General features: G+C 42.2%; 1 protein-coding gene across 3 annotated transcripts; it reads right to left on the reverse strand.

Moving 5' to 3' along the window:
* Nucleotides 1–833: 833 nt before the first annotated feature.
* Nucleotides 834–24,333, reverse strand: tmem184ba (transmembrane protein 184ba). 3 transcript variants are annotated; one of them, XM_080789741.1, is made up of 10 exons: nucleotides 23,928–24,333; nucleotides 23,760–23,803; nucleotides 17,893–18,126; nucleotides 14,477–14,642; nucleotides 10,076–10,166; nucleotides 7,127–7,294; nucleotides 6,681–6,850; nucleotides 6,387–6,581; nucleotides 5,522–5,548; nucleotides 834–5,219 (listed from the first exon to the last, which is right to left on the reverse strand). In XM_080789741.1, exons 3-10 carry the CDS (start codon nucleotides 18,124–18,126, stop codon nucleotides 4,960–4,962), a joined length of 1,311 nt encoding a protein of 436 aa, XP_080645867.1. In that variant the 5' UTR covers nucleotides 23,760–23,803; nucleotides 23,928–24,333; the 3' UTR covers nucleotides 834–4,959. The 3 variants fall into 3 exon arrangements, with proteins under 3 accessions (XP_080645867.1, XP_080645868.1, XP_080645869.1); XM_080789742.1 differs by lacking the exon at nucleotides 23,760–23,803; XM_080789743.1 differs by lacking the exon at nucleotides 5,522–5,548.
* Nucleotides 24,334–24,466: the final 133 nt, after the last annotated feature.

Here is a 24,466-nt window from a genome sequence, read left to right on the forward strand (position 1 = left end):
AGTACCAGTAGGGGCAAAAGTGGCGCCGTTGTGCCAGAAACAGAGAGAGAGAGATAGTGCTGCACTGTTGCCTGCTAATGAGAGAGAGGGGGGGGGGAGGGGAGTTGCACCACTCAGTTCACACAGGTGTAATTTTAGCTTGTAGATGAGCAATTTACACCTTGCAACACCATTTCATGACGAAGTATAAATCAGGCTTTAGTCACTACATGTATTACAGCATCAGCTAAAAATACCTCAAATGTAAAAAAAAAAAAAAGATATAGTAGGCCTATACTGTATATCCTATCCACTGATTATACGAGGCCACTTTTGCTTATTCATCCTGCAAACTTAAAAAGAGGAAGTGGCAAGTCTTAATACAAAGGCAAGCCGTGACAGAAATGCGGTTATCGTAAAGTAAACTGTTTTCCCACTGGTGGTTTTCATATGAGGAACTAGAAAGAAGAACCATAAAAAAGTTAAAGAGAGAGAGAAGCACATGTAGGAGGTGCTCTACAGTGTAGACACTAATGCAGTGATAGAGTTAACCGGCCTCCTCTGTGTGGATACCCACGGCCAAACTGTATACATGCATGGTGAAGTGTCCCTTTAACCGGCCTCCTCTGTGTGGATACCATAGACTGTAGTGGATACCCACGGCCAAACTGTATACAAGCATGGTGAAGTGTTTGAGAAAAAGGCAGCACCAACTTACCAACTCCTTGTGTTAACCGTCAACTGTGGTCCGATTCATTGCATGGAAATGTCCAAATCTGACTCATTTAAGAAAACAATAACAGCATGAAGTGTGCAAGACCTAATTGAAATGAAGAGAAAATTAGTCATTTCATTTCAACAAAACTAAATATCTTTATTTCTCCAGATTTCTATTTGAGTTTAACATCGACATAAAATACAAGCATCATAAGAGCAGCTTTGGAAAAATAAAGTATAATAACAAGTGGAAACAAAGAATACATAGTTAAAATGATAAACGACAGTTACAGTAATTATACAAAACTTTTTTTTTATCCATTCACTCAAGCTTATGGCATACATTAAAATTACAGCATACATGTCTAAACTCTCAAATCTTTATTTACAACATAAATCCTATGTTCTGCCAGTAATAGTTGTACATGTAGTAGTATTTGTACACCAAATACTACTACATGTAGTAGTATTTGGTGACATTGATGTTTGGAACAGGTTCTAAGTACATGCCAAACACAATAGCAAGAGATGACATAATGATGTGGTTTCTTAAGTGGAGACTTAAATCAAAATAGTCTAATTGTTTATAATTCAACATGGATGCGAGTTATATTGCCCCCTAAAAACAAAAAAACAGTAAGTAAAAAAAACAGTGTTTCCCAAGTAGTGGGCCAGGAACCAATAGTGGGACATTAACCGTTATTGCCTGAATTTAAATGTAATGTTCTGGATACACCCATAACTATTCAGATCACACTTCACTATACAGGTGTTTTAATGAGTGATGCTGTGAATTTTTTTAAATGTTTATTAACCATTTAACCACATGCCCCCTAGCATCCCTATTCTGGAACATCTGGAAGATCTACAAGTGTGTCACAACATAATGCGAGCTTGTAGGTGCACTTTTGTTCAGCAAATACATTTGGGACCATGTCTGGGAACCACAGGAAACTAACAATATAGGGTTTAAGTAGTTAATGACAGGACTAACAATTACACCAACATGCAGGCAGGTTTAAGTATAATTATCTTATTTATTATTTATTTTTGCAAAATGTGTGTGTTTGTGTGTGCGGGGGAGGGGTCTGATTACACAGTGCTTTGATCCTGTCCCGTTTAGTTTAATCAGTTGAGTTCTTCAAATGTATAAGCAATAAAATACTTTGATTGGCTTACAAAAAAGGAAAATCACACCCGTGTGAAGTGAGTGGTGCAACGCTGTGTGGGGGTCACCGGGGGGCGCACAGGAACGCACCCAGGGTGCCAGCCCGGTTCTGGCTAGCCGCCCATGTCCGAAACGGTAGAGAAATCACAGAGTTACCGTGTGGGGGTCCCCGGAATATCCAGACACCCGGGAACGTGCCCAGGGGGCCGGGCCGGTTCCGGCGAGCCGCCCCACGTCCGAAACGGTTGAGAAATGACAGTTACCGTGTGGGGGTCCCTCTACTGTACTGTACTGGCACACCTGAAATCATCATGTATACAGTTATTATGTGTATTATGAGAGTGTTGGGTTGCGTGGTGGTGGTGAAAAACAACCATGGTGTTTTCGTGCTCAGACACACCCACCCAGCCAGCCACCCACACAGCTCCGTAAGGGAGTGGTTGCACCACTCAAAAATGAAATTATGTGCAAGGACAATGTCCCAAGATTGCACCAAGCTAAAATGAAAATAATGAAATAAAAGAAAACTGATTCTGTAACACAAGTTGCCTTTTTAAAACTAAAAGTTTGAGGACACGTCATAAGCTGTCCATAATAACAAAACACAAGATGCTTTTTGTTAAACACAATGACCCACATAAATCAGACAAAAGTGAAGCGTGAAGCTGCCTATTGATCCTGGGGTGCTATAATGTTGCATCTATTCTGCAAATGCTCCTATTCAGAACAAACATATTAGGCAGGAAATGTGAAAAAGAGCTGAGACCATTGTGTGAGAAACCCTACAGGGACAAGGGCATGCTTCTGTTCGGTTACATACACACATGCATCTGCACCCGCACGCTAACACAAACAGTGAAGAAGAGAGCTTTGTAGGGCAGAGGCTGCATACTGGTGCTGAAGACAAAGCATTCTTCTTCTGTTACGTGTGTACAGTGCATAAAGTCTGATAAGGGCCCTGCCTACCAGTTTTATAGGGGGGGGTGGTGTGTGTGTGCGGTAGAGTGAATTCTGCCCTCTACTGTTCCAACACGGCAATCACAGAGTGGTGACTCAGTGCTTTTGCGTGTTACAGTAAAATTAAATGTCAGGTTCTCTACAAGTATGAGTCACTCAGAACCCAAATTATATGTAATGAAATGACCAGCTCTGACTAATGAAAATATCTGCTTCTGATGTACAGCTACAGACTATTCTCATGGAAGCCTCACCAATGATGTAAGAGTAAAATTAGCCACGTGTCATCAGTTCAGGCTCCATCAGATGTTCATTTCTTTAAACAGCCATCTTGAAGATGTGTTATGCTGTAATTGCATTTGGTATAAATACAGTATTTTAAGAACACTACAACATCAAATATATCAAAATGCAGCTTGAATCCATATTCCTCAACTGGCCTATAAATAGAGAGTTAGATCCCGTTAACCTACATTGGCACTTGGCAGTGTGCCCTGAGTGAACCAACATGTGCCTTAATCCCCCAGCATATACGAATAATGCCCTCAATTACATCGGTGTAATCTCCAGTATCGCTGGTGTCTCCAGCACACTGGCTAGCCCACTATGCTAGCACTTTGGCGGGTCTTTCGGCATACTCTGATCCAGTAGCGTCAGATGGTCTCTCCCACCACCACGGTTCCCATTCCTCCCCAAAGCCTCCAGATATAATGGTAACACAATCCTAGTCCTACAGCATACAATTCACTGGCCACAGCAGCAACTATAAATATATTCCATCCTGCTCCAAACACTGTCCCTTTTAAAAGTCCAATTACAAACACTTGTCATGTTGGGAGATCTGAAAATACACAATGCCAGGCAAAGTCAGAAAAAGATAATCCAGACAGATAGCAGCAAAATAATATTATCAAGTATGTGATCATAGCTTAGCAGTTTAGAAAGCTGTTTTTAAATACGTTATTGGAGTAAATATCTTTTAGAAGTCACAGATAATTCCACAAATTGCTTATTACAACAGCTCACAAGATTACCCCCACCCCCCTAGCAAACGCTGAACACAACATTGGACAAGTGAGCTCGATTGACGTTGGAAATCTGCTATATCTCTGAAGTGGCTTTTTACTGTAAAACAGCATTGCCGATCTCAAGATGATTTATGTCACAGACAGTCCAGACAAGAGAATGTGGCAATTGTGGCATGCTCTCCATCTTCAAGACCCAGGAGATGTCTGGAAGGCTGACCCAGTTTAAAGAGCAATTTATAGCCCATCTTACTGAAATCAACAGATACCCGTCTGTCAAAACTACGTTTCCCACATTACCTTCAGAGCCCTAATGTCTTGTGACCAATCTGACATCACAACAAAAGCCCATAACTAGACCATAAAAACAAGCCGAGCTAACTTTCTGAAGTAAAGCAATACGGTATGTGAACATGGAGATGCTCAGCATCCTGTGAACGTGGTCTTTGTGAGCAGCAGGTACCTGATTCCACTAAGATTGGCAGCCTTAAAATAGCTGTATCTGGTGACAGAACAAACCCTTGATTGTATCTCCATATCTAACTTTAGACAGTACTACTACCATTGTTTTGTTTTTATTTGTTATTACCCTGAATGTTTGAGCTCCTTTATTTGTCTGCCTGGTTAAATTAAGGTAAAAAATATCTATGTTTTGCTGAACAAAATATTATACTAGGCGAGACAATGTAAAATGAAGCTCCATCATGAAATGGACTCAAAAGTCAAGTACTGTATATATAAAAAAAACTGTACAATTCATAGAAATTTGCACACAAAAAACATTCCTATGACCACTGAAATGTCAAGACACTGACTTCAGTGATAAAAATATATCTTAAAATGTCCCTGCTAAATCTGAGACAAAAGAGTTTCTTAACAATGTAATTTATAGTGCCTGTGTATACTGTGTTTATGCATGCTTGTCCAGCATTTTCGTGTCGAGATCCTCTAATTTAAGTTCAGTCTAAAGCAGGCATCAGCTCAGCCAGTACCTTACTCCCTTCAATGTCTCTAAGGAAGTCACCTGAACCACCTTAGCACTGTAGCTCTGCCATAATTACTCTATGCTGAGTGAAGATTAAGTTGAAGAAATTCAAGTTGAGTCTTCTCTCTCTAGAACTCATCATCAGAGCTGAGGAGAAATGTTTTCTCTGTGTCTGCTCCAGTGCAGACCCCCACTCCTGCTCGGGAGCCCACTGTGCTGTTGGTGCGGGCAACGGGCGAGGGCCGCTTGTTGCCCTGCTCGCGTGTTGACTGCTGGGTGTACTGCTGGTAGGCCGGCGAGAAATTAATGATGGCGTCTTGGACCATGTCCCCAGGGTTCATGGTCTCCTTCAAGCTGCTGGAGATGCTCTTCATGGGAGCACTGCGTCCTGGGGAGAGGGGACGATGGGACGGACAAGAGAATAAATAATTCTAAGTGGAGAATACGAGAATTACAGCTATACAACAAACTATAATAAAATAAACAAACAAACCCCCATGAATACACAGCATTTACAGCTAAATTCACCAAACTACAATCACAAGCAAATAAACGTAGCAGGTTGACAAAACACAAATAGAGATCAGCCAAAGTTGCCAGGAATAGCAAGTAGAAATAAAGACAAGCTGATAAAAGGGAACTGGGAAGATGAGGGGACTGTGGTGTAAAGAGGACTAGCGTTTGACCTACCAAACTCTCCTTCTGTAGGAAGGGCTCCTTTGTATTGCAGTAGAGAGAAAAATATCAAGAGACAAAGAAAGAGAAAGAGGGAAGAAAAGAATAAGTAGAAACAGGAAAAGTGACCCTGTCGAGCACAGGGAAAAATGAACACTGGGTGTAAAAGTACCAGAAAAAAAAGAAAGGACAAGTGACGACTGACGAGTCCTACATTCCAAATGTATGCTTAATGCTTCCATTATAAAAACATTTAAATGGAAGATGTGGGACATTTTGGACATTGAATGATGAAGATAAAGTCAAGAAGGAATGACAGAATGTAACAATCCATGAAAAGAAAATCTCCCATAATGATGCTACTTGCGCAATAGTGTCAGGGCCTACGCAATCAAGTGTCAGGGCCTACGCAATCAATTCTTTGAAAAGGATAAACAGCTGGTCAGACACTCTGGCAAAGTCACCACAGCCAAACAAGCTTGATGTTTTCAATCAATCAATGTATGTGGTAGTTTTTTAACAGTACTATGATCAAAGACATATTTTCAGCTAAAAAGATAATTCTGTACATAGTATCTTGGGCCTGGGAGATAGAAAGCATCAATGGCACTCGCGTCAATGTGAGGCCACTTGTTCACCATAATTGCACCGTAATTATTAATAATTTGAACCACACCACATGTCCAGAATGGAAGAGCGAGGCACACACACACACACACACACACACACACACACACACACACACACACACACACACACACAGTAAAAAGAGAATGTTTAACAGTCAAACAAGCGCATACTGCATAGACAAACAAACAGTGCAATATAAGTTTAAAGGTTACCCTGTATTATTTGTATCTTTTTCCTCATCTGTTCTTACCCTGGGAGTCCAGTCGTTTGTCCATGTAGACATTGTATGTGAAGGCGAGGTGCAGGCCCAGGGCAGCGAAGAACATCTCTATGCAGATGATGAAGTTCTGGTAACCAGCGGCGACTGTCCCTTCCCCAACTGTCACTTCCTCAGAATTAATCCGAGGGATGGCCCCGCACTTCTCAAGGATGGCCAGCAACATGCCTGATGGAACATTTTAAAGAAGATTAGTCTACGGATTTAAAGTCTTTAATAAATAGTTTAATCTGTGTGTGTGTGTGTGTGTGTGTGTGTGTTCCTCACCCTGCCAGAAAGAGAGGAAGATGACGGACTTGACCATAAGGAACTTGAGCATGGGGCTGTAGGGGCTGAGTAGCGTCCTGGTGGAGAAGTAGAATAGGAAGAGTGCGTACAGGGACAGGCTGACGGACACGTTGTTGATGATGGTCACATAAAGGTAACCACGGGCAACACTGGAGACAGAGAAAGGGATCATTGTTATTCCGATTAGTATTTTCTATTAGATACATTTTTGTGTCCTGTATTAAAATGTTCTGTTGTGTGTGTGTGTGTGTGTGTGTGTGTGCATGAACAATCTAAAACCTTGACTGTTCAGTGTCAAGTGAAATATTGAATATCACTCACCATTCACCAAGTAACTTACATCTTTTTGGAGTTTGACTGCACTGCAGTGGTTGGTGCAGTGAATGCAGTGAGTGTACTTTACTTGTACACAGTGAAGCACTTACTTGAAGTCGCCATCTTTGTATTTGCCGTAGGCCTGCAGGATTACGGTGATGGCGGCCATGAGCGGTTTGACCACACAGAACTGCAGCGTTGCCTGCTTGCAGAACCGAAGGAAGCCGATGGAGTAGGATCTCCCCCACAGACAGCATGTACCGTAAAAGCAGCTCGACCTGCATGGAGCAGAAACAAACAGGGTTTCTTTCTTAGAGGGGCATAGTTCAGGGGGAGCAATAAAATAATAATAATAACAGCAAGCAGCTATAAGATGGGGTCACGCCCAAAAAGAATAAAAGCACAATGAGCTATTCACACTTTTCATACAGCCCATAATGCATTGTGATTGTGTGTGCGGCAGTTCCGGTTGCACACGGGGAGGGGTCACGGGAGGTGACGAGGAGGGAAGCCTCGCCCCCACGGGGGAGAGGCTTCCCTCCCGTCCCATCCCACATTCCCGGCTGCTGTTAGTCCGTTCTCAATAGGTGTTCCAACAGGGTGGTAAAATACTGAAAGGCTTCATGCTCCTGCACTCTTCACATTTGCCTTGTGTTTATCTGTCAGTGAATTGAATCAAAATTGAATGCCGTTCAATGGAGCCTTTACCTTTGCTGCTGATGTCAATATCCGTTCTACACAAAGTGCAAAATGCATGGAAACTGTCAATCCGACTTTTCTTTATGAACTCTAGTTCATTGATCCATTCCTCATTAAATTAAGTCTTTCTTTTCGGCATATTTGTTTTTTTAATCTCTCTCTGCACAAGCACATGGGAAAATAACGTTTATTATATTTTATTTAATTCATTCAAGTCATGATGAAGGAATGAGTTGCGTGCTGCGTAATGCTGTGGCCCCGATGGTATATGGTCTTCGCTCGTAGCATTTAATTGAAGAAGACTTGAATCGGGTGTGATACAGTGTATGAAAGCACACTTCCCAGGGATTGTGGAGATGTTTTTATTTTTTTTAAAGGTTGAGAAATGAAAGAATTATGGCCGTTTCTAATCTCAACATTTTATTAAGAAAGCAGCAGTGAAGAGCGCTGTTGCCATGTCTCATAGAAACAAGTAAATAGCAGAAGGTACCCTGACCCACCTCTTCTGGACATGCCCAAAATTGTATACATTTTGGTGTGATATATTCAAATGGTTCTCAGATGTGTATAGATGTGTGTTTGAACCTGACCCAGAGACCGCACTTTTTTGTTCTTCTCAAATACTGTCAAATCACAATGTCTCTGTACAAAATACAATGATGTATGGTATGGTAATTGCAAAAAAATCATCATTCATCAGTCATTCTAAGACTCTGGAAATCGGATGAAGTACCTCATTTCAAGACCTGGCTAACGGAACTTACTTGTATATTGCATATGGAGAAAATTCGCTATGACATGATGGACAACTCAAATAAATTTGATGTTATATGGCAGCCATTTCTAGATCACCTTGCGCAAATGTCACATTGAACCTCAGCATTTAGTTTATGTCCTCCACTCTACAGAACCTACCAGTTTCATGTAATGTATTGACTCATTTAGAATGAAATCATGCCCTGTTCTTTTCTTTCCTTTTCCTTATTTTTTTGTCTTTTTTATTTTTGTATCCGTCTGTCTTATTTTGAAAAAGAAACAAGAAACAAGTAAATAGGTATATATAAATAATCCCAAAAGAAGGGCATATAACAGGGGTCTGTAACCTATTTTAAATAAAGTGCCATGTTTTTATTTTCTAGATAGTGAGTCTGCCATATCCAGATTCATTTTAATGACACCACAATAAAATAAAAAACATTTTGAATGTCCACAAATAAAGTTCTTCCTTCTTTTTAAATATTTTCTTGCACATTGTTATAATCATCATTATATATCCCCCTGCAGTCAGAGTTCATAGTTTTAATGAATGAATGTGATGCATTGTGAGCTGGTAGATCTGCTGTTTTCAAAAGTAATTTTGGAAAAAATTAATTAAAATTTTGGATTAGCCGTCCTTAGTTGGGCAAATGCATTCATCTGGGGATCCTTGACATGGGAATGTGCTGTGTGAGGATCACTGGTTTAAACAACATTAGAACTTTAGAAACAAGAAAAGCAACCACAACTAGTACAACTACCAATATTTACAAGCAACTTTACAGAAAAAGAAGCCGCTTATAATAAACAGACATGGCAACACTCCAGCAGCCTCCCAGAGCCGCTCAAGTGTAAAATCAAACAGTGCTTTTTGCATTTAAGAGGTGGTCAGGAGTGTCTGGCCACCCTAGGTTTCATGTGAAATGTACCTAAATCAATGTACCTAAATCAATCAATAAATGAATGTCAGTGTTGTTTACTATTCGTTATTGTGAATGTGGGTAGGACAGTGGGAGGCGACAGTCTGGCCGTGCAAGCGTGTAAAGTGTAAACAGTGTGACGCTACATCCGTGGTAGCATCCCACCGGATGGGCCGCACACACGACTCTGTCCCCAGTGCGTTGGCGGGGAAAAGTGTGAATACAATGAGCTATATAAACATTGATGAAGTCTGAAATTAAGACTTAGTAGAAAAAAAGTGTGCCATTTAACCATGATTATTAGTGAGGACCTATTATATGAAGATAGGTTGAAAAGTGGTGAAGTGGTCCTTTAAGCTTGTACATCAGCTATTTGTTTTATAAAAATATTGATTTTGTTTTTGAAAGATACGCAATAGTTTTCAACATTTCAAATACAAATCTTGTATGTCCCTGGCCAAAAATATTTTCAGATGGGAGCCTGCGGCCAAATACTTAATTTGGGGGTCCTTGACATGACAATGTTTGATAACCACTGTTCTCAAAGATAATATTAAACACAAAAAGTCCAATTTGATTTGTATTGGCACTTTGCACAGGCAGAAAAACTCATTGAACCTTTGCAGGAAAATGCATACCAGATACATCACAAGAATTTGAATTATTGTATTATCAGGTGCTTACTCGATGGGCTTTCCTCTGATCTCAGCCATGATGGCACTCTCTCCTCCAAGGTACTCGTAACACAGACTCAGGAAGTTGTAGATGACAAATGCTGGGGACAGAAAAACAGAAAAACATCTTTGTTGAGAGCTGGCAGGTTGGTAGAATGACAGGGCTGGTGATTATGTGTGGGTGGGCATAGCATATCCTTCCAACAATGGAGTCTTTATACCCAAACAATTACAGTAAAAGTCATTCTTCGTATGATACTGTAACTGGACCAGGACGTTTAAGAGCATGTTTCAAGTTGAACCAGATGAGGTTGTAAACTTGCTGGCAAGAAAAAGAAGCATGAAATCACTCAACGACATTGTTCCTAAATACAGTATATAGTTTGAGGAAGGAATAATCTATTTTATGGGAAATTCTCCAAAAGGGATTCAGAATCACAATTACTCTGAATGAAACCATTCCTAAAAAGCATTGTAAGACTAATTTAAGCCCGGCACAGCCAGCCTGTAAATATGCCCACTACAAACTCAGAGCAAAGCAGTTGTACAAAACAACGATCATGGCTCTGGCTAGGCAACCATTTACTTTTGCACCTTTACATGTGTCTCCACTTCTAATGATCACAAAATGTTTCTCATTTTCCCCTATGTTTTAGCTTGTAGGCATGAGCAAACAGGTTTACATGTTTTCATTTTAGCAGCAATAAACATGAAATGGAAAGAGGGTGTGAACTACATCTTCCAGCACCACACATGCAGTGCACTATAAATGCACTTAACCGCTTCCTGTTGCACAGTAACAACTCGTAGTGGTTTGTCCAACTAATAGTAGAACAAATGCATTTGATCCATGAGATAATGTTAGCACAGGCTCTCAGGAAAATAAATAAAGTTGCTGTAGTGTGAAAACCTGCACACATGCATGAGTATAGTGTATGGTGATTTGGTGACTTCAAGTGAGCTAATGCTGTCACGATGATGAAAATGTACTCCAAGATTAATTGTCATGCAACATTGACATTTCCACAGGGCAGATATGATACTTATACAACGAAATTAGCTAAAAATACATAAAATAAACAGTGGACCACACATACTGAATATGTCATTACTCCATTGTTTGTGCTTCTACAGTCATTAATTTGCTCATCAGCCCAGAACACAACTCCCAAAGCAGGACTCATAACCATACAACAAAGCATAAATTAGCCTCTACTTCATCCATAATTCTCTCTGCGTAGTACGTACATTTGTCATGCTTAGATTTGGACTGATGGATTTTTGCAATCTACATAAAAATGTCGGGGCTAGGGCAAGTGCTACGGGCCATGATGGAGTCTGAAGAGGTGGGTTTTCAGACTACAGCGGAAGTGCATTCCATAGTTTTGGAGCCTTAACGGAGAATCTGGGACGTGTGGAGCGTTGTCCCAGCGTTTTTAGAGAGAGAGACTGATGCATTAAATAAGGTGAGTGTGAATTCATGCCTTTTAGTGTGAATTCATGCCTTTGATTCATTCATTCAAAGGCTGTACTTTTTTGTGTGTGTAATATACACCGCCTGTGGGGGTACTGTGCGTGAGCACGCGTGTGCATGAGTTCCCATGTGTCAGCTGAACCACTGGCAGCAGTACCCGTTATGCCAGCTCTCTGTCACCAATACATTCCCAGCAGAGAGAGAGCTCTGTCACCAATACATTCCCAGCGCAGAGAGAGAGAAAATCCCCTGCCTATGATTGGTTTTCTATCTATCCTCTATGTCTGTACATTATGTCCATAACCCGCTTTCAATAACAAATCAAGGGACTGTTTTCAAGCTGATTTTCATGGATCAAAGGCGCAAATATTTCGGCATATGCTCCAAAGGTAATTAAACAATCCCGGCAGTCACAGTATCTTGTCAATTATACTACAACACGTCTGTGTGTGTGTGTGTGTGTGTGTGTGTGTGTGTGTGTGTGTGTGTGTGTGTGTCATGCACAGTTCCTCCTGAGATCTCATTCTTCAGCAGCAGCCGTTGCTATGGTGATACAGTATACATCTATACTGCTGCATACATACATGCATACAAGTTTGGTTGAGAGAGACAGGAGTCATTCTTTTACACCCCCCAGCATTGAGTGTTTGATTGCCTGGGAGGATAGTGATTAAGTGTGGTTGCTATGCAACAGCTTAGAATATTTGGAAAAGGCTGGGAGGGACAGAAGTTGAGGAGGAGAGAGCAGTGGGGGGTGGACAGGCAGGGAGACCAAAGGTCAAAGAGAGATGAGAAGAGACAGAGGATGAGAGAAAGGGCAGGAGAGAGGAGGTAAACAAGTAAGAGGACAGAGAGGTGACAGAGAGGTGGGGGAAGTGGGAGGAAGTGACAAGACAATGAGGAGAGGGAGCAAGACAGAAGAAAAACAAGGAGGTGAAACATTAGGAGGAAAAGCTAACAAGAGGTAGAGGAAGTGGTAAAGGACTAATACATTAGTTATAAAGAGTTGGGGGAGTGGATGATTAGTACAGAACAGCAGAGGTAGAGAGGGGAGAGTGAGCAGGAAAAAAAGAGATGAGCAGGAAACATGAGGAACTAGAAATGCACTCTCGAGATCCCAATTTGCACCTTGCACACTCGTGCGCAAGCAGAGTGCACCATGAAGTGCGCTCACCACTGCTGTTACGACTGCTGCTCTGAGTCCTAAAGCTCTCTGCTGCTGTCTGGGTACGACTGCTGCTCAGAGTCCCTAAAGAGCTCTCTGTCTGGGTATGACTGCTGCTCTGAGACCCAGAGCTCTCTGCTGTCTGGGTACGACTGCTGCTCTGAGTCCTAGAGCTATCTGCTGTCTGGGTACGACTGCTGCTCTGAGTCCTAGAGCTCTCTGCTGTCTGTCTGGGTACGACTGCTGCTCTGAGTTCTAGAGCTATCTGCTGTCTGGGTACGACTGCTGCTCTGAGTCCTAGAGCTCTCTGCTGTCTGTGTGGGTACGACTGCTGCTCTGAGTCCTAGAGCTCTCTGCTGTCTGTGTGGGTACGACTGCTGCTCTGAGTCCTAGAGCTCTCTGCTGTCTGTGTGGGTACGACTGCTGCTCTGAGTCCTAGAGCTCTCTGCTGTCTGGGTACGACTGCTGCTCTGAGTCCTAGAGCTCTCTGCTGTCTGTCTGGGTACGACTGCTGCTCTGAGTCCTAGAGCTCTCTGCTGTCTGGGTACGACTGCTGCTCTGAGTCCTAGAGCTCTCTGCTGTCTGTCTGGGTACGACTGCTGCTCTGAGTCCTAGAGCTCTCTGCTGTCTGGGTACGACTGCTGCTCTGAGTCCTAGAGCTCTCTGCTGTCTGTCTGGGTACGACTGCTGCTCTGAGTCCTAGAGCTCTCTGCTATTCTAAATCCTTTAGACCCGTTATTGACCTTATACCAACATTGAAACGTACCTTAGTAACATCACCAAGAATGGTGGTCTCTTATTGGCTGTTGGAGGACACCGACTTGTACATACCCCGACATACATATATACCCCCTATTGACCTTATACCAACCTTGAAACGTACTTTAGTTACGCAATCAAGAACAGTGGTCACTTATTGGCCGGTGGAGTACACCGACATACATACCCAACGATCGCCTTATTGGCCGGTTGAGTACACAGACATACATACATACCCAACCCATCACCTTATTGGCCGGTTGAGTACACAGACATACATACATACCCAACCCATCACCTTATTGGCCGGTGGAGTACACAGACATACATACATACCCAACCCATCACCTTATTGGCTGGTTGAGTACACAGACATACATACATACCCAACCCATCACCTTATTGGCCGGTTGAGTACACAGACATACATACATACCCAACCCATCACCTTATTGGCCGGTTGAGTACACAGACATACATACATACCCAGCCGATCGCCTTATTGGCCGGTGGAGTACACAGACATACATACATACCCAACCCATCACCTTATTGGCCGGTGCAGTACACAGACATACATACATACCCAACCGATCGCTTTATTGGCCGGTGGAGTACACAGACATACATACATACCCAGCCAATCGCAGTACTTTACTAAAAGTAAAGAGAGAAAATCACTATGTTTTACCCTTACTCTATGGTGTACCGACTGTACACAACACCATTGTAAGATGGGGCTCAAAACTGTTTCGTTTAGTTGTAAAGCCCTAACCACACCAGAGGGTTGTTATAGAACTACTTGCAACCATTATTCCCAATGGGGAATCGGTGCATTGGTGCGGTTTGTTTTGTTGAAAGGAGTTGCGAGTAGTTGTAAGGAGTGGCAGCTGGTGTGGTTTGAGCCTTAATCTTTGGTCTGAACTAAGCTTCAGAGCCCCGTCGCTAGTGGTGCTACAAAGAGAATAGAACAAGTTGAACAGACCAGTTGGTGGCGGTGCATCTCGTCTCACCTTCGTAGCAGTCCCGCACGGTGTCAAAGTACACATAGTACTGGTCATTGGTGAAGAAGAGCAGGCTTAGCCAGGAGTCAAAGGCATAGATGGGTACGATGAAGAGGATCCTCACGATGTGACGCTGCTCCTTGGGAGAGTTGTAGAATCGCAGGTGCATGTAGATCTGACATGAGACAGAGGGAGAGAGTCAGGAAGGAGGGAGGGAGGGAAGGAAAGGAAGGAAGTGCCAGGGAAGACAGAATCAAGGAAAGAAATTCAAGAAAATAAGGAAGGATGGAGGGAAAGAATGAAGAAAGGAATGTGAGAAGGAAAATAAATTATGAAATGAAGGAAGCGAGAGGCATATGGAAAGAAATATCAGGCTCAAGGCTTTAATTTCAGCGTGAAATTGTGCATATTTGTGATTAATTCCCACACTATATAATAACATTTATAATGCAGACATTCTTGCACACATTTACAGTGATGTTAATAATATAATCAGAGGCCTGGGCCATGGCTCAGTGGTCCAGGCACCTTGGCTGGTAATCCAGTCGGGCAGTGTGTCCTGTCAGCCTACTGTCTGTCTGTCAGATCTACAGATATGTCAGCGCTACGAGCTTGTAGGTCTGCTATTTTTGAAAAATCGAAGAACGACTGACATAGAAACAGCTTTTTCAGAAAACTGTTCTGAAATCTGATCTCAGGTCAAAATGGGTTAAGAAAAGTTTATGCATGTACTATATATTATATGTGTACTATGTTAACATAATTTCCATTTTCCAGCCATTCATTTCCAGGCATTCATGGGTCACGACCCCCAGGTTGAGAACCCCTGCTCCTCTAGTGATGCGTTGTGAGCTTGTAGATCGTTTTTAGTGTCCATTGTACAATGAATAATACATCAGGCTTAAAACTGATCATCTGAAGGGAAACCCGCTCTGTAATAAACTCCAGAACAATAAATACTGCTACAAATACAAATCTCTCTGTTCTGTCTGCATACTTTGTTCCACTTCCATGCTTTTTGGTCTGCTTTGCTCTTTAGTTCTCACCCATCAAGGTTTCTGTCTCCCCCCCCCTTTTTTTAACCCGAGATCATCTCACAGGAATGAATGAGAGTGCAACCACCATGAGAGAGAACCACACACCATCCCGACACCCTGAGTCCCAAATCTTTCATTATTGTTGCCCCAGCCCCCTTCCATTCAGGCAGCCAAACTTAAACACACCCTTCATCACCTGAGATTGCATTTCACCTTTCACATTCTGTGTGTGTTTGCTCATGCCCTGTAACACAAACACCTGCCAAGTGATGTTGCCAAGCAACCCCTGCTCTCCACAGACTGAACCGTGTGTGTGTGTGTGTGTGTGTGTGTGTGTGAGACACACACACACAGGAAATCACTCTCCCGTGTGTATAGAGCTTCACATCCATCATGATGTAAAACCTCTTACTCTAACAATTCCCATACTACTATTTGCTAACATGTCTTGCATGTTTCTTTCTCTTAGTTGTAATGTTTTCTAGCTGAAATGAACAAAGTTTAAGCCAAATCATGCTCGGGAGAGAAGGGAAGAGTAAAATAAATATTTGACTTTTGTCCAGTCAGAGCATATTTGTCACTCAAACCTATTTCCAGAGGCTCTGTGCTCATGTCATATTGAGTAAGCCAACACAGACAAACTTGCCTATATCTCAGTGAAGCTCACACCATGACCAGCCTATAGCTCACAACATGACCAGAATACCAATTCCACGTGAGAAAGCAGCATTGCATGCATGGCAAGTAACGATTCGTTGCGACAGGAGCCAGCCAAAAAGTGGTCCAAAAAAAGGACAGTTAAATTTGTGTCACCGAGTGAAGTTTGCGGTGAAACAAATGAGAAAGACCAATTAGTAGCTTGCTCTTGCGGTTGTCTGAACTGAGCGCACACACAAAGGTGACACAGTGCAGCACTGTGACTGAGGTGGAGGAGGATCATATAGGCAACAGTGTGTGCGTTTGTGTGTGTCACTGTGAACTCGTGTGGAAACAGACAAATGCAGGTTGTTTAATTTCCTCCTGGTTTTGATAGGCCAGAAAATGAGTACTGAAACCGTTTCAAATATTCAAAATGAGTGTGTGCTGGAAATTCTTCATTTGTGACAGCACAAACTTTTTGGTTGGTGTGCACACTAGAAATGTGCAGTTACGCAATAAATGCCCACAATTGTTGATTACATGGTCTACATGGAGTTATTTAATTATGTGGTTTGATCAAGTGCGTGAGGCTGCCTCTACGCTTTTAGATCTAGATTTACTAGAGGTTGAGTGACATGATTGATTTTCTGTGTCTTCATACTGTAGGTCATTTGTATTGGTTTGCACAGGATCAGCAAATCAACACGGAAATGGAGCTCAAGTGTATGCATCAGCAATGCAGATAGAAAAACACACATGCACATACGTGGAATACGGCATTACCTTCTTTTGTATACCCTGCACTGCACCACTTGTCTACTTTCACCATGCTAGAACACATTTCCAATGCACAACTAAACCTTTAGATATAGTTAAATACGTTTCTCCATAGTAACACTTTCTCCATAGTAACACAAAATGTCTTCTACATCGACAGTTTTCTGAAAAAGCAATGTTTCTATGTCAGTCGTTCTTCGATTTTTCAAAAATAGCAGACCTGAAAGCTCGTAGCGCGCCACTCGGTGGTGCGCTATGAGCTTGTAGATCTGCTATTTTTCAATAGCTAAAGCATAACATAATGCTAACACCAAAAGGGGTTCCCGCCCAAACTTATTTTCTCACAGAACCGAAGAAGAAACTGAAATTTGTATTCTATTAACTCAATGTTGTGGTAAATTATTTATTGGAATTGCATTTTTATAGCGCTTTTCCAAGTGCTCAAAGCGCTTTATTCATACTTTGTTTATTCATACATTGGGAGGTGAAGCGGCGAAAAAACACGGCAGGGAGATGTGGAACACGATTGTTTAATCACAGCATTAACACTGTTAACAGTACACCAACTTTGCCATCTCGTCTGACAGTGGATGTTTGGGCAGCTGGTGCATGTTTGCGTGTCTCAGAGAGAGAAAGAGGTAGACAGCGAGTGAGAGAGACAGAGAGAGCTCTGAGCAGAGCACAAGGACATTCAAGAGTTCATGGACAGATATATCTCATGTTATGTGAATATCAAACAAAAGAAGGTTGCTAATCAAAAGAAAGAACCGCCCCAAAGAAAGAACCGCCCCAAACAAAACTTCCCTGTGGGCAACAAAAAAAAGACAATTACCTGAATATTTTTACTTGCCCTGGGCAATAGGGTAACCATTAGTAAGCTATTGAGACTGTATTATTTGCTGCAATCCTGTAGTATTGTGCAAGGCAATTTTCCCATTAGTAACTAAATTGTGTTGAATTAACCATTGTTACCTGGTGGCAGGTGATGATGAGTGCAGTCCAGACAAAGAACCCAGAAACAGCCTGCGCGGTGGGGGTCATCAGGAAAGTAGGCTGGTCTGGCGTCAACAGAGGGGCCCCAGGGAGCCAGGAGTGGTTAGGCCCGGACAGGGCAACTGTGGGTGGAGGGCCGGGTACCATGCCCAGAGGAGAGCCATCCCCCAGTCTCTCTGATAGAGACATATCTCGCCTCCACAGCCTTGACATCTGGGAAACATAAGACAAACAATTATTAGAATAGAAAAATGAATTTGCATAATTTAAATCATTAATACGCTGAGTCAGTTAACGCCAGATGACATGCTAGAAGAGAAAAGATTAGTACGCAACAAGCCAAAGAGTTTGTCTAAAGTAGACATCCATACATGGGGTTCCATTATCTTAGTTAGAGAATAGAGTAGAAGTAGTCTCATCCGCTTAAGTACGACAGTAGCATAAAGAATTGAGTTCCTACAGCATGTTAAACACGTTTAGTACTTAATGCTGCGTCTTGAGTGACAGGTCCAACTCATATGCTGAGCATCATTAAGAAGTTGAGGACCAGACTGCCATTTGCCTGTGAGGCCAATTCAACCTAACAAGCACATCAAGTAAGCAATGCAATTTGTAATATCAGGTGAGCCTAACCTTGTCCAGACCCATATTTTCAGTTATTTTAGGGATGCACCGAATATTCGGCCACCGAAACTATTAGTTTTATTAAACGAATAGTGTAAAAAAAGATGCATTTTCGGTATTTGTTTGGTTTTAGAGCCGAAACCGAATCGTTAAAGAACCGGGGTTACCTTTACATTTTGTTTTGATGAGATCAATTTAGCAATTTAGGCATTTAGCAGACGCTCTTAAGCGATTTACATTAAGCAAGAACAAAAAAGCATGGGAATACATCTCATTAAAACATTTATCATGAAACAAGATCAAAACGTAGCTTCAAGCACAGCGCACAGCCGCACACATGCCTGGAGGTAGCTGTACAGCTCTGACAGCAATGGTACAAAAACTGTTAAAAACAAAATAGTAAATCATATTCGGCTGTTTCCGACCGTTTCCTATATTCGGTATTCGGTTTTGGCCAAGAATTTCCCATTCGGTGAATCCCTAGTTATTTTAAGCAATTCCTGGTTAATATTTGCAGTAAAAAGATGTAACTATGTGGCATATTTTTACTCGCTCCGCGCGAGCTGCTGCTGGGACGTGTCAGAAGCACTCCTGGCAAAATCAAAAGCGTGGAACGGAAGCGGTTGCTGCGCCGTTTACGTTCCACAAAGCTTCCATGCCCAGTGGAATTGAGGCGTGAGGCAACTCAAGGCAACTGGCTAAACTGGCTGGGGAATCCCAGTGATGCTTAGGCAATCATTACAAACTACTTCACAAGAACAATATTTGGTGTTTTAACTAAGAGATTAGCTGAAACATGCATTATTATTATGCATTATGTGCCCCTGTCCATCAGAAAAATATGGCGTATGTCTGAAGAAAACATTTCTCTAGCTACCGGATGTGTGGAGACATTAAGAAAAGCCTACATGATGTAGAGGAAGCTTGTTGTGTTACATATTCAGCCCACAAAATAATAACTGGTTGTCAAATTTAACTTTTAGGCACAGAGACCCCAAATGAATTATAATGTTATAGTTTTACAGTACAAGACCTTTAAACCTCACTGTCCTTCAACCAGTGCTGTGTGGAACCAACTGAGACTGTTGTCACACACAGATCTCATGACAGTGACTTCACTGGTACATAGTTCACCCAGAAATCATCAACCAGGATATTGATATTGTAATCTCTGTCGATAAGAGGAGAGATAATTGAGAAACAGAAAAATGCTGTGAATAAACAGCTGAGGATGAGTCAAGGTTGTGTATATACACATAGAGATTAGGAAATCCTTGAACTTGAGAATGAGCTGCTGGTTTAGTGTTAGGTTAGGGTTAGGCCAGGGATTATGGTTAGGCATGTATTTGTGCAGGTTACGAGTTGGCGGAATGAGTGTAAAAGCGTCACAATTACATCACCAGATGGGTAAACAAAACTGTCAAAGAGTCATCATTACGCCACCTAGTCCCGACCACATCATTAAGATCTGCCTGGACACCTAAAATAATAGCCTACCCGTTACTTTTAGTAGGCCCTAATGGACTGAACAAATAAATAAACAAAGAAACTCCCCACCAGCTTCAAGCATGGGCTGGGACACAAATGAAGGACATGGACAAGTCCATGACATAACTCCAGGAGAAGATGAAGTTGACTAGAGGTGAGACACAAATGAAGGACATGGACATGACGTAACTCCAGGAGAAGATGAAGTTGACTAGAGGTGAGACACAAATGAAGGACATGGACATGTCCATGACGTAACTCCAGGAGAAGATGAAGTGGACTAGAGGTGAGACACAAATGAAGGACATGGACATGTCCATGACGTAACTCCAGGAGAAGATGAAGTGGACTAGAGGGGCCAGAGAGACCATGTCCAATTGTCCATGACGTACAGTAACTCCAGGAGAAGATGAAGTGGACTAGATAGAGGGGCCAGAGAGACGTAACTCCAGGAGAAGATGAAGTGGACTAGAGGGGCCAGAGAGACCATGTCCATGACGTACAGTAACTCCAGGAGAAGATGAAGTGGACTACATAGAGGGGCCAGAGAGACGTAACTCCAGGAGAAGATGAAGTGGACTAGAGGGGCCAGAGAGACCCAATATGTAAATATCCGTTTGACATTCTAGAATCCCCAATCTCATAGAATCACATTGTCAGGGCGCGTTTGTTCTCGTGTGCCAAATGACACGGGTCATGTATGATAAAGCTTGGGGGAGTATTTGACATTACTGGGTGGGTAGGCTAGACAGCAGGGAGATAACATAACCAACACACAGGTCTTGGCCAGCCTAGCGGTCTGGGCACCTAGGCTGCTAATCCAAACTGACAGCATGTTGCAGGTTCAACTCCCGATCCCTATGACCTTTGCTGCGTGTCACTCCCCATCTCTCTCCCCCATTTCCTGTCAGCTTACTGTACACAAAGACACGGTGATGGAGATGGAGGTGCACAGTGCACACAACCATCTGGAAACAGTGTTAATGACCAGTTCTTTCATTCTTAAGCAAAATCACAAGAGGAAAAGAAAGAGACTTTTATAGAGCAGAGATGGAGAGAGAGAGCCAATGGAGTGGCCAAAAAGATAGACGGAGACAATGAGAGAAAGGATGATAAGGGGAGAGAGAGGATCAATGGAGATTGGAGGGAAGGGGTGAAAGAGAGTGAGACAGACAGAAACACCAAGAGACAAATGATTACGGTAAAGGAAGAGCGATAGACAAGAGAGTGATGAAGGACACGTTTCATCATGTCTGGCTGGCCAGAGCAACAAACCATTGTGCATAACTGCATATTGACACTGAAGACACAGCACAGTAAAATCCTTAGGGCTGTATTTTGCGTGTCTTAAGTACCAGGTCTTATTACCTAACTTGAGTAAACTAAAGACCTGGAGGCGTGATCAATGCCATTTGGCTATTCTGAGTGGCCAAAGAGCATTGATCACGCCTCCAGGTCTTTAGTTTACTCAAGTTAGGTAATAAGACCTGGTACTTAAGACACGCAAAATACAGCCCTTAGTGTTCATTTTACTGTTATGTACACTCTCAGAGTTACAAAGGAATATTTTACTCTGTGGTAATTGAAGCGAATGACTGAATTAATTACATTAAAGAACACAAATATTACAAATCATGTTGGTATCTAAACCATTTATGAGATCAATTAATTAGGTGCTTTCATCAAGTGTGTGAAGCTGCCTCTACGCTTATAGATTGACTATAATATTTATTTACATTGACAAGAGGCTGAATGACATGGTTTCTTTTGTGTGTTCTTGGTAGGTCATTTGTATTGGTTTGCATAGGATCAGCAATTCAACACAGGAATGGAGCTGAACTGAATGCATCAGCAATGCAGATACTAACACACAAACACACACACACACGCGCACATTCATGGTCGCACATGTAAACAGAGAAAACTAGAACAGGCACACAGTGGAGGTCAGGACAATAATCTCAGCCTATGATGTGCACATGACATAGATGCACATGTTACATTTAGTATGTTGGCATTAATCAAATGTGGGCTTTAATGGAATTGCGTCTCTCTCCCATTTGCAATCACATGTGCATGCACATCAGTCTTTCTGTGTGGCTCCGTCTGTGAAAGACAGAGTGGCGTAGGAGGTAGAGCGGCCGCTTGGAAATCTGAAGCTTCCCATTTTGATACCCAGCTTCTCTTGGCTTTGTGTCCTTGAGCAAGAGACTGAACCTCTAACTGCTCCTGATGAGCAGGTCGGTGCCTTTCATGGTTGCTTCTGCCGTCAGTGTGTGAACGTATGTATGAATGGGTGAAATGTGTAATAGGCTACGAAGAGCTTTGGAGAAAGGCGCCATATCAATGCACCGTTTCCAGTTTAGTGATCTTTACAAACTGTCCAAGACTACTTCACAAAAACAATGTTGGTGTAAATGTCTGAAGAGACTACTTTAAAAAAAAAGATTACATGCGGTTTTCACGATTCACAATAATAAATACGGGGGCCCTGAATGGCCATGCATTCAAAATATATTTTATCTTGTACGTACAAGATAATATCTCGTCCGTACAAGATATTATCTCATACGTACAATAATAATAATATCTTGTCCGTACAAGATATTATCTTGTACGTACAAGATAAAATATATTTTAAATACATGGCCATTCAGGGGCTCCGTAAATAAAGGTCATTGACTTTGATTATTTTTTTAAGGCTAATTATTCACACAAACAAATTGCGTTGCTAATTCGCCAGTGTGTAAGGACCTTAACACTTATGCTTGATATATTAAAAATATATATGGAAATCGAGTTTCTTGGTCTACCGGCAGTGTTCACAAGAAATCTAAAGCTGATTGGTGTAGTAGTAGTTTACAAGATTAGCTACGGACACACACTCACAAGATCTTTGGCACCTAGTCTACAGGCCTGGCAGAGACAAGTATGACAAAAGAAACATAGTTGTGTCCAGGGAGAGAGAGAGTGAGTGTGTGTGTGTGTGTGTGTGTGTGTGTGTGTGTGTGTGTGTGTGTGTGTGTGTGTATAAAGGCCAGTCTGGATGTAGGCTAATGGTATAATTGGGGGATAAAGCAACAGATGTTATGGGGGTGGGGTAGGGCAGACAGAGTGGGTATAGCTCAAAGCTCATCATGATAAATGATCTTCTCAAAATTAAGTGACAGCCAGACTGGAAGGATTCTGGTCAACCACTTCTATTACAGTATTACTGCTTTTAGTTGGTGTATCCACAATAGTAGTAGTACTAGTAGTAGCTAGTATTTACTACTACTTCTCTGTTTAAAGGTCAATTCCATACCAATGCAACTCCTTGCAACCACTGATCAGGCCAGACCGCAGCCCCTTTCGGGACCCTTGGTTATACCGTTTCTGTAAAACATTTTTTTTGGGACGACAGAAAAGGTAACCAAGTGTCCCGAAAGGGGCTAGCCACAGTAGCCAGACCGCTGCAACAGTCTATAAAACGGCTTTGTTACAATGAGTTGCATAATGGTGTGGGCTGGCAGGTAGTTTGAGACTTTATTTTAACGTTATTTTTTTGCTAGTATTATGGAAGTGAAACTGTCTGTTGGTCATAATGCTACATGTTACGCCATTGTGCATATAATCAATCGGGTCAATAAAATAACTTTTAAACATGGCAAAACAACAAAGAGTGTTTCAATATATTATAGGAAACACCGTTATTTGTTCGTGACATAGCCTGTACCTATCAAAACTAGACTCACCTTTGAAACAGATTCCACTTGAAAATGAAGATTACAACCTAACCCTGAAACAAAAACACACACACACACACACAAAACCCATATGACTACGATATAGGATGCTATGTTGATTTTCAAACTTTCTCTCTTTTACTCTCTAGGCTTCGCTTGTAACGGAAAAAGCCTCACCTCGTCACCTGTGTGCAGTGGATGCGTTCAAACTCAAAGCCGTCGTCGGTCGGAGCAGAGGAGAGAACAACCCGCCACATCCACAAATACCAGACAGTCAGCAACCCACCCGACCTTAATGATCTGCGTTAACACTCACATCCATGTTTAGCACCACGGAGAGACGCTCTGCACAACAATCTCAGCGTCTCGCTCCTAGAAACTATCCAAAACCAAATCAGACCATCACTCACTCCTAAACTTGCGCTCTCTCGGTTTGAAAATGAACTGTAGATGTTCATCCGCAACTCTGCTGAGAAACTGTGGCAGATTACTTTAGGTGAAAGTTATACAGAAACAAAATGAGCCGCAGCAGTCCGTCACGTATGCCCCAGTCTGCTTTCTTTCACACCAACAACGAAGTCGAACGCACTCAATCCCCTCCGGATTAGAACAGAACAGAGTGGATCAGCTGCTACTCGACACTCTGTAGCCCGCGTTTGGACTTCGTCGCACGACGGTGTCGAGTGGCCGAAAATAGCAGGCCTACCAACCCACAA

The sequence above is a fragment of the Protomyctophum bolini genome (genome assembly GCF_963924005.1).
Source record: "Protomyctophum bolini genome assembly, chromosome: 18".
NCBI classification, from domain to species: Eukaryota; Metazoa; Chordata; class Actinopteri; order Myctophiformes; family Myctophidae; genus Protomyctophum; species Protomyctophum bolini.